At 52.0% G+C, this 9,862-nt stretch overlaps 1 protein-coding gene across 1 annotated transcript; it reads left to right on the top strand.

Annotated features, from left to right (window-relative positions):
• Positions 1-1,980: 1,980 nt before the first annotated feature.
• LOC144162214 (kell blood group glycoprotein-like) lies at positions 1,981-9,862 on the top strand. Its single transcript, XM_077692680.1, has 3 exons — positions 1,981-1,996; positions 2,997-4,785; positions 8,966-9,862. Exons 1-3 carry the CDS (start codon positions 1,981-1,983, stop codon positions 9,231-9,233), a joined length of 2,073 nt encoding a protein of 690 aa, XP_077548806.1. The 3' UTR covers positions 9,234-9,862.

Genomic DNA, 9,862 nt, shown 5'->3' with positions numbered 1-9,862 from the left:
ACGTAGCTTGTTCGAACGGGGCCAGTCGGTTGTGCGATGTCGTCTCACGTACGCTGAAACTGTACGCAGGTACCATCGGCGTACACCAAGCATAACCAAGCGGTCACAGGTCAACATTACTCGAGAGCGGCTATTTTGCTGCGGTCTGGAAAGGCTGGCTGGGTCCCCACGCAATACATAATCGCAAGCAACTTTCTCACGTTTTCATATAGTGTTTCTAACAATATGAACTCCGGTTTATCTACGTTGTCGGCCCGAGAAAATCGGAGCTTCGTCACGCTTTCGGATACGCGACTCCATGTACGCGATACGGCAGTTGGCAGCAGCAGCAGCATCGCCGGCTGCTCCCGCAAGAACAAAAATTGTTTGTTTAGAAAAGTCTTAGCAGTTCAATGGTGCGTTATTTTGTACTGCAAATAAAAAAAATGTGTATTTCGGACTACACTACACAAAATAATGACAATTATTAATGTTCTGACGTCATTATGACGTCACGCGTGGCAGCAGCCGTTGCCAGGGGGGCGTGTCTGGTGCCACGCGCGTGGCAGGAGACGCTGCCAAAATTAAACCTCCAGACTTGCTAAAATGGCGCCGCTCACGGCGGCCCGCTAATACAGCGCCAGATTTCCCTCTAGTATATACTACTATGAAACTCTATGGCTCCAAGTAGGTAGCCAACACCATCACTGCCGTTGCGGCGAAATGGAATCATGTGTCTCTACCAGGGCTCTCAAGCTTGGACGTTCCCTGGTTTCCCTATAGGCGGCGTAAAAATCGACGCCCCACGTGACCAACCTACAACGCTGTTTTCGACCATCAAGCCCACCAGACGGCGCAGGCAAAATGTTACTTTTGGTATAGAATACAAAACATTCATTCCGTGACTCAAAGAGCCCACAAAGTTCGCTTACAATGTGTTATTTAAAAATACTATTAACAAGTTCCGCATCAAACATCCGTTGAGCAAAAATGTACGCAACTTTTTACGAACAGCCGACTGGTGCACCACCTCGTTTCTGAATTCGCAACCAAAAAGCCGCCAATTCAAATTGAAACCGCTGCAACGGCCGACCGTTTCAATGTGCGCGGAGCACCGGTTTCGTGACTGTTATTGCTGTTATGTGTTTTTGCGTCCATCAGTTGTTGAGAGGACTGGCAAAACACGGGAATTGAGTGCTTGTGGAATGACAAATGTGGGAAATTCCGCATCGGAAGGCAGCTGTCGAGGCCAGAATATTCGATTCTTCCAACAGAAGGTGAGTGTTATGCACTCCGCTAGAAAGACGGTGCAAAGGAAACCGTTGTCGCCGTCAATACTTCATTTGTGCCCTTCGTTCGAAATCTTAGCGCAAGTGAACGAGTTGTTATGGCAAAAAAAAATGTTGTCACGAAAGCGACGTACAATTGCAGCGATCGAAATGAAATGATGTCCTGGCCTCTGTAAACTTGCGGATGTCAATAAACGATTTGTTCTCACTTGCTGCTCACTGTGGTCTGTGCCAGTCGAGGCCATCTGGTCACCTGGCGTAACATCACTTCACTAGCGCGGCGCAAGTAAACACGCGGCCTGCGTGCCAGCCAGGAGCCAGCAGGAGCAGCCACGGCCGGACTCGACGCCCCTTTCGCGCGCGGGAGGAGGAGAGTCGAGTCCGGCCGTGGAGCAGCGAGCCGGCGGCCGCCGTGCGAGGGCAGCCATGTTATTAAGGAGCTCCACTGATCTCCACTTACTCTGGTGGAGATCAGTGAGGAGCTCAAGTGGCCTGTGCAAAAAGCATCCGCCATGTTTACAAAGCCGTGTTTACAGCGCCATCAAGCGGGCGTACTGGGTAGTTCACGACGCCGCCACTACGCTTTTTCTGGCACTACAGGCAAAGCTAGACCTTTGCTTCTCTCTACGTCACAGAGCTCGCGGACGAAGAAGAACGTGCTCGAGCCTCGACCAGCGGCCTACAATTCCTGCTCTGGCATTTTCCCGATGCAATGGGTGACGATAACGGTAAGATGCCATCAGGTTCTGTTTAACGCGTCTACGCCCGCCTTCGCGAATAGTTTCGAGACTGCGAAAGCTCAGAGCCCAGGCTGCCAACGCCGCTGGCATGTGCGCACATGCCGTCAGTTAGGGCGTCCTGGTTTATCAATAGCCGCATGAAAGAACGGAAAAGAGAGAGAGAACCTTATTGTTCCGACAACTCTAGTCGGGGCCCTCGTTCCCCAGTCTCTTCATTAGGAGACGGGTCCGTCCGTAGCACGGAGCTCTCACTAACGGCGGTGGGCCGCCAGTTGTTCTTGCGTTGACTTGACGTCTACACCATGACGCGGGTTCATCCAGTCCTCCCAGGAAGCGATGCGGGAGCTGCGATGGGGTGGTTCAAAGGTCCAGTGGATGGCACTCCCAGTACATGGTGTTTTACTGATGGGTGAAGGGCAAGTTGGGCGGAAGAGGATCCCATGTATACAGTGGATATATGGAGTGGGTAAGAAGAGGGCAGTCTCGGCGGTATACTTCATTCCTTCAAGCCGCATTTTACTGTTCCTCTTTGGGATAGTCACCCCGTTAATGACCAGCACCCGGCCCTGTTCTTGGTAGCAGAAGTGTGGTTTCGGGCACTGCTGGCAAGCTTGCTCTTCGTGCCCCGGTTTAGCACTGAAACCTCTCTGGTGCAAGGATGAAATGTTCGCATTTTAGGAGTGCACCAATTCAGTGCACAGCGACGTTATTTCTAACCCACGCGTGCCAGGATTGATGTCAGTGATCGGTGAGTGTTGTCGCGTTAACCAGCGCTTCCTGAATTATCGCACAGTGGTGCTCACTTCGAAACGTCTAACAGTCAGGACCTCCAATCTTCTTGGTGCATCCTTACAATTGCCGCTATACACAGCAAAACACTACATTTGCTTTGAAACTCATAGGGGCCGAATGTAGTTTAATGCGGTGCCGTTCCGATAGCTACATTTGTGTGACCCATGTTTTTCTCCATCGTACCCTTTTCCCTCAGACGAAGTGGCGGTGGCTGCGCTGGAAGACGTCTTCTCAAGGAAAACCATTTCTCTGGTGTTGCTGGCCAGTCTCGCGACCACCGTCGTGATTCTCTACGTGCCCGCCTACGCGAGAGCTCGCCTGGCCGCCTGCAACGACCCCAGATGCATGGACCTCAGCACCGACCTGCGACTCATAATGCGAGAGGGCGCCGACCCCTGCCACGACTTCTTCTCCTTCGTGTGCGGAGACTTCGAGACCGCGTACGCCGCTGAGCCCACTTACGCGGACGCCGTTGGCGAGCGCGTCAAGCGCTCTTTCCGCCGGATGGTCCGGGAACTCGCCGCCGATTTCTCGGAAAAGGTGGAAGACATTCCGCTCATCGCGTACCGCAAGTGCATGGACGAGTACCACGCCAAGGCGGAAGACTTCGACCCGATTCACGAGTACATGGACTCGCTGACGGATTACTGGCGCAAAATTACCGGCTCGACTAAGTTATACAAAAACGTTTATTTCCTGCTGGCCTTGTCGCTGAAGTACGGAACGCCCGTTTTCCTGAGAGCTGCCGTGGTTCGCAACGCTTTCACGCGACAGCAGAACGTGCTCCAGCTGGACGTTGAGAAGGCGAGGAAGCCTTTGCCGAGGGCAGCGATACAGAAGATCATCGCACATTGGTGGGGCAGGCGCCACTGGGAAGACCTCCTGCATTACACCAACGTCGTGCTCGGTACAATGGCCGGAATAGCCGATGCCCTCAAGGACGTCAACCTGGACGACGAGGCCCCGGAACGCATTGCGGTTTACAATATCGGTTCGTTTCTGAGCGGTATGCAGCCAAGCGAATTCACAAGAATCGTCCGCGAGGTCTGTGGAGACGCGCCCTTGAACCGTAGCAGCATTATCTTTACGACGAACTCGATGGCGCTAAAGAAGCTGGCCGGTTTCTTGAACGGCTTCAGCCCTTTCTCGCTATTGTACACTGCTCGCTTTCTTGTTGTGGAGAGCCTCCTAGTGACAGCGACTGTCAACGTCCGACAGCTGTTCGATGTTCCGAAAGCCGCAGTGCTGTTCCGCCACCGCATGCTCCGCTGCGCCGACCTGTCTCTGGGCCTCCTATCGCCCATCACGGAATACCGGTTCATTCGGAAATGGTTTGGCCGGAACAGTTCGGCCGTGTCAGACAAGATGATGACGACCCTGCTGGAGCAATTCACCGAGGTGAGGCCTTACTCCCTGATGGGGAAGGATAGTAAGAAGCAACTGTCGACAGCACTCGCTGCAACCAGCATTTCCCGCGGACGCCGTCCCGGCTATACCACCTACCAAGACATCCAGTCGAGGTTCTCGAGACTCACATTTCCCAAGAGCACTTTCATGACCTGGGCGGTGCATGCTTTGCGCATCAAGGCCGATCTGCACGCGGCAGCCCTTCGGGAGGAACACGTCCTCCCCGTCGGCATCCACGACCTGGACCTCCGTACTGGCGTCATCTACGACGCCTCCGAGGATTCGCTGCGTGTGCTTCCCGCCCAGCTTCTTCCACCCTTTGAAGTTGGCCTCAAGCCAACCGCATTCGACTTCGGCCACCTTGGCACATCCGTAGCTGAAGCCCTAGCCAAGGCAACCGAACCAGGCGGTCTGTCCGGCCGTCCTGCGAAGCTTGGGCTTCCGCAGGACGACCAGGAGCGATACCTAGAGGAGGTCGACTGCGTCCGTCGCCAACATTCCGAAAGGAACGAGACGCTGGGCACCAGGACGGCGCTTGAACACACCAGCAGCCTCATAGGCCTCAGAGTCGCCTACAAGTGAGCGCTTACTTACTTACGTGATGAATATACGCCGGTTCGACCAACTTTGTCAGGCTTGTTATCTTACAACTCAAGAACGGCACCGCCTCATGCAGTGTATCACTCCGCCAAAGCGCCGGACCCGTGGCGTCAGTGAGCGCGCGTTTTGAGAGGGGTTTGCTATGAATGCGTGATATCGTCTGCCTTGTCTCACGCAGTTTGTTTGTCGTCACTGGAGTCGTTTATAAGCATATTAAGTCCAAAAAATTACGGGAACGGCTCACGCCATGTTCAAAATATTCCCAGTAACGCCCTACTTGCGCCGCGCGGAGAAACATCCGGCTACGGTGATAAGGCACAGCGCCAACTTCCGGTGCACCGAGTATAGAGGCGTCATCTTCTCATGTAACGTGAACCCGACATATTTTACCCTGCGTGCTTTAAAGGGGCACTGAGGTAAATTTGCCAAACTTATGTTTTTGTTTGCATTGCATAGACTGGCTCAAATGAACACACTTTGCATCGTTTATGTGGTCCATAAAGCAGTATTTTTATAAGCCTGAAAGAAGAAAAAATACCAAGCGACATTTGCGGTGGGCGCAACAAGTAACAGCAGTGACGCGCATACGAGATGCGATGTTGATTGGACGATGTCCAAAATTAGATTTCAAGCCTGTTCCGCTTCCGGTTCTCTGAAACAACATGTCTGGCATCAGACGTTATCGATGCTGGGCATTCTCGATATCTCACTAGTCATCATACCGCTCTTCTGTCATGTTCTCGGCTGTAAAATGCGCCAGATAAGCCTACCAGCACGGCTTGGAATTGTAACAATCATTAGCCGAGGCATACGCAGTGGATGAACGCCCTCCGCGCCACAGCAGTCGCTAAAATGCGATGCGCTTTTCCCCATCTTTGAAGTTTGCCTGGCTTGTGCCTGTATCGTAAGAGGCGTGTTCGCACCAGGCCAAGAATCGGATGATTCTGGCCTGTGCCCACTGCCCGCAAGCAGTCGGTGCTTATGGCAACACCACGCCAACGAGAACTCAGCAGCGCATCAGCGTCAGCCTGCACGCGCTCTGCGAACTCGCTCATGGAGAAATGAACGTTACAGCGCAAAAATGGTCAAAAACAAATCAACTTTAAAATAAAAAAAATCATGCTCTACAGGAGATTCGAACTTGCGAATTTCAAAAAATGCACTTATTGCTTCAGACCACTCAGCCATCAGTCAGGAACGTAAATATAAGGTATATATCGTATAGCCTGTTTGCATTTATTTAGTTTTAGCATTCCAAGCGGCTTAGATAACCATTTCTTTAATAACGCTCATGCAGTAAGCGCGCCCCAAATTCCCACAAATATCTCATCGTGCTGCTGACCGCTGTGCTAGTTTACCCAGCGCAAAAAGTGCTTCCCGTACCTTGGTTTTATGCTGTACGGTAAAAGTTTCGGTTGATTTGAATTCCTTAGTACCTATATTAACTTCGCTGACTATTCTCCCGCCTTCAATTGGCCCTAGATTTTTCAACTATAGTGTACCAGTCAGCGAAGCGTCATGTGTGCGCTTGTGTGGAGCTACTTGGAGCTACAGTCTACGAACGAAAAAAAATAAAAAGGTTCAGGAGACAGTAGAGGTAAATTATTGCCCACATGTGTAGAGCGTGTGTGCCGTGACTCGCTGGTTTTTTTATATTTTTCCCACAATGCTCGCTTTGCCGCCGCCGAGTCTGTACACAAAGCAACCGCGTCTGCGGATTGCCTCGAAAGCGCGTCATCCCTATTTCATATTTGCCGCGCTTTCGAGGCACTTTTTCAAAGAAAGTGCTACGAGTTGTGCCGCGCCTCCGCCAGATCGCGCCACGGGTCCCGCGACCGAGAGAAGACGCAGTGAAACATCCCCCTCGCGAGGGGCACGATCAAATGCAGAGCATTTCCGGGGGCGCACGACGTTAAGTAGTTTGCGTTACGTTAATGTTGTTGCACTTGTGGCAACTGCTGACGAGAGAGCGCTCGTCAGCAGTAATTTGAATGAGTCAACGATATAAGGCGCGTTCGTAGCGTCCCATTCTGTGTCGGCTTTGTGGCGCAGTGGGTAGAGCACCATGTACATTGCGTTCCGCCCGCAGGGTCGAGGGATCGAAACCGGGTGCCGGATAGTATTTTTTTTTATATAGTAGGGAGGGGTGCGGGGCGGACTACGGACGTCAACGCGGGTGACATCGTGAGTTACTGAAATACTCTGCATTTAAAAAAACTAAACGCTGGGCCGGCTGATTCTGTCGGAGGGTCGGCCAGCCGTGCAGTAGCGCAGTCAAGCCACGTCATCTCGATTGAGCGGAACACCAGAGCTACAGTGAACTAGAATATTTAGTTTACTGTACCACAGTCCTTCAATGCACTGAAGGACTCTGGTCATGCCCAACGTCATAGGAAATCGTCAAGGAGGATGCAGAGAGGAGGACAGCCCTTCCGAATTTGCTTTCTCTACCAAAGAAAGTCGGCTAAACGCAGCGAGAGTGGTCGAAACATGGCCAAGAGACTCCAGAATACAATTTGCACAAATAATCTCGCGATGTTTACAAATCATTTCAGTGTTCCTTATTCGTTTATCCCACAGCAAGCATTCGTGTGCAAGAGCTCAATAACCGGTATTAGCTGGAGCTCGTTACTTTGGCTTACTATGGACTAAAAACGTTCTGTCTATTCGCAGGCTTCGACACACCTTTTGTAGTTTTGTGCGGAGGTGTCTTTGTATCATCGTGCAAATGGGGTTTTAAATGAGGGTCTTTTTATGTAGGCGCGTCGCGCTGATGTTTGCCTCGCAAGCAGCAGCAGCGCCGTTTTCTATATCCTGGTGGTTCGGGGCGTCATTTCTGGTAGGAAAGATGCCACGGATATCACGGGCTCGGTTCGTAGCATTCACGTTACGTAAGTGTCGGCACCCTGTCTAAGACAGCAATAGCCGGGATTATCGCGAGTCACGCACGGGCGCCCACACAAAGAAGGCATCTAAGGTAACGTCATGATAACAAGGCTAAGTGGCGCAGACGAAAATACGTTAGCTGTTGATATTGTAGCCGACCAATCAGATCGTAGATCATACAAATGGCAGGGAGGCACCGATGCATTCATCACGGCCGTCTTTGTCTCGGTGTCAACCCCATAGATCGTTGGCACGGCATGCTGCAGGCAATGCGGGTCGAGTAGAACCGCTAAATAAGCTACGCTTAAGAGTAGCGACACTGATGCACGCCGGCAGCCATTTTGGTGCCTGACGCCAGGGTGGCCAGCTATATGCGCCCGATTGCGGCCGACCTTGACGGGCGGAATTCGTCCGGGCGCCGCTTGGCAACCATGACAGTCACAAAAAGAAGACTGGAGCACTGGTGGCGAAAGAACATAACGGAGGGCTTCAGAGGAAGTGGAGGACAGTAATAGATGTGTTTTAAGAAAGCTAACGCCAGATCCGGATTTTCCGTCGATCACCCGTTTAAAAGGGAACGGCAACAGTAATAATATATATCTATGGTGTTTACTTTTCGAATATTTCGAGACAGCGCGCCGGTGCGATAGGGTAGCGCGTTTATTTAGTGGCTCGAGGTTACGCTAGAGCCGCTAAATAAGCTAGCTTTTCTAGTGCTGTCCATAGCTGTAGGTTACCCTAGGCAACTATCGTTCTTTCCCCGGGGGAAGTAACGCGGGCGTTTTCCATCCTCTCGCCAGTTGAAACAGCCCAGTACAGAGGAGCACGGCATCGCTACTCTGTCTGGGGCTTAAAAACTCACTTTCAACTTGTCATACAGGCACACCGCGCTCCGAAAATCTCGGTTTATTGAAGAACGCACGCACGCGGCAACACAGAGGCACCAAAATGTCTGCGCCCATGGGCCTTCCGAGGAAAACAAATGTCATGTGACGCGGTTCGACCAATATGGCCACTGTCGGCGGCATCCAACAATGAGAGAAAAGAGTGCCTGATCTAGTGGTTCTAGGGTCGAGGAATCGCCACTCCTTTACCGATGCCCTAGGGCCCTAGCGCAGCCTAGCGTGCGCTACAGACAACTTTAGTGGGAAGTGCTTAGTGGGAAATGCTGCGTCCGTTGCGACGTGCCTTGCACGTCGGCTGAAGTAATGAACAGTGCACTCGCGATACGCGAGTGCTGCCGAAGTATACGCGTGCGTGTGTTCTGCGCAGAGCCTGGGTGGCCTGGGAGGAGCAGGGCACCAACCCCGGCACCACGGTGGTGAAGCTGCCGCACGTGCATTCCGACGAGCAGGCCTTCTTCGTGGGCTTCTGCTTGCGCCACTGTGGCGCCGTGTCCGGCTCTGACGGGGCGGGAAGACCGGGACGGTGCAACGTTCCGCTCAGGATGCTCCCGGAATTCGCGCGAGCATTCAACTGCACGGCGAACGACGCAATGACTGCGCGCGGTGAACAGTGCGCCTGGGTGGCCCCTCGTTGAGCGTTTATTTGTTTTGAAAGTCGCGCGCATTTTCTCCCCCAGTTTCCATACCGGTTGTCACACGGCTGCTTGATCTGATGTGATTAGTTTAGAAATTGATCGCCGCTTTACTGCTAGCGATGGGACATATCGTGTACGAACGTAGTTATTCAGTTTATTATTCAACATAGTTATTCAGTTTATTAGAAAAAGCAAGTCGGGCTGTTTTGCTACTAAGTACACGTGTTTTCTGTGCGATACGTCTCGTGACGTGCATGAGTCAACCCAAGGACGTGTGCCTATCCTATGCACCTCTTTGGCCGAGTGAAATACAATCTACTAATTTTTACTTGCTCGTTTTGTGGCTCTTTGTCACTATTTCTCTCTGTGTACTGGCTTTGCTATTAAAATCGCGCGCCTGCTGAATTCAACACATCGGTTGTAATGGCTGGGCGCGAAGCTGCAGACGATCGTGATTGTCGCCTTCGTCGACGCGAGTGCACTGGGCAGCATTACGGGATTGTCGGGGGCACGAAATTAAAAAAAGGGAAAAGTATCGTGGGTTTATCGCATCTCCTTTTAGCAGGAAACGGACGTTCCATAAGGAATGAATGAGGCGCTCGCTGTGTGAACCTCAACTGTTTACTACC

The sequence above is a fragment of the Haemaphysalis longicornis genome, unplaced genomic scaffold (assembly GCF_048455015.1).
Source record: "Haemaphysalis longicornis isolate Haplotype H1 unplaced genomic scaffold, Haemaphysalis longicornis Haplotype H1 scaffold_12, whole genome shotgun sequence".
NCBI lineage: Eukaryota > Metazoa > Arthropoda > Arachnida > Ixodida > Ixodidae > Haemaphysalis > Haemaphysalis longicornis.
The sequence above is the reverse complement of the archived record's forward strand: the minus strand, read 5'-3'. Positions and strand labels throughout refer to the sequence as shown.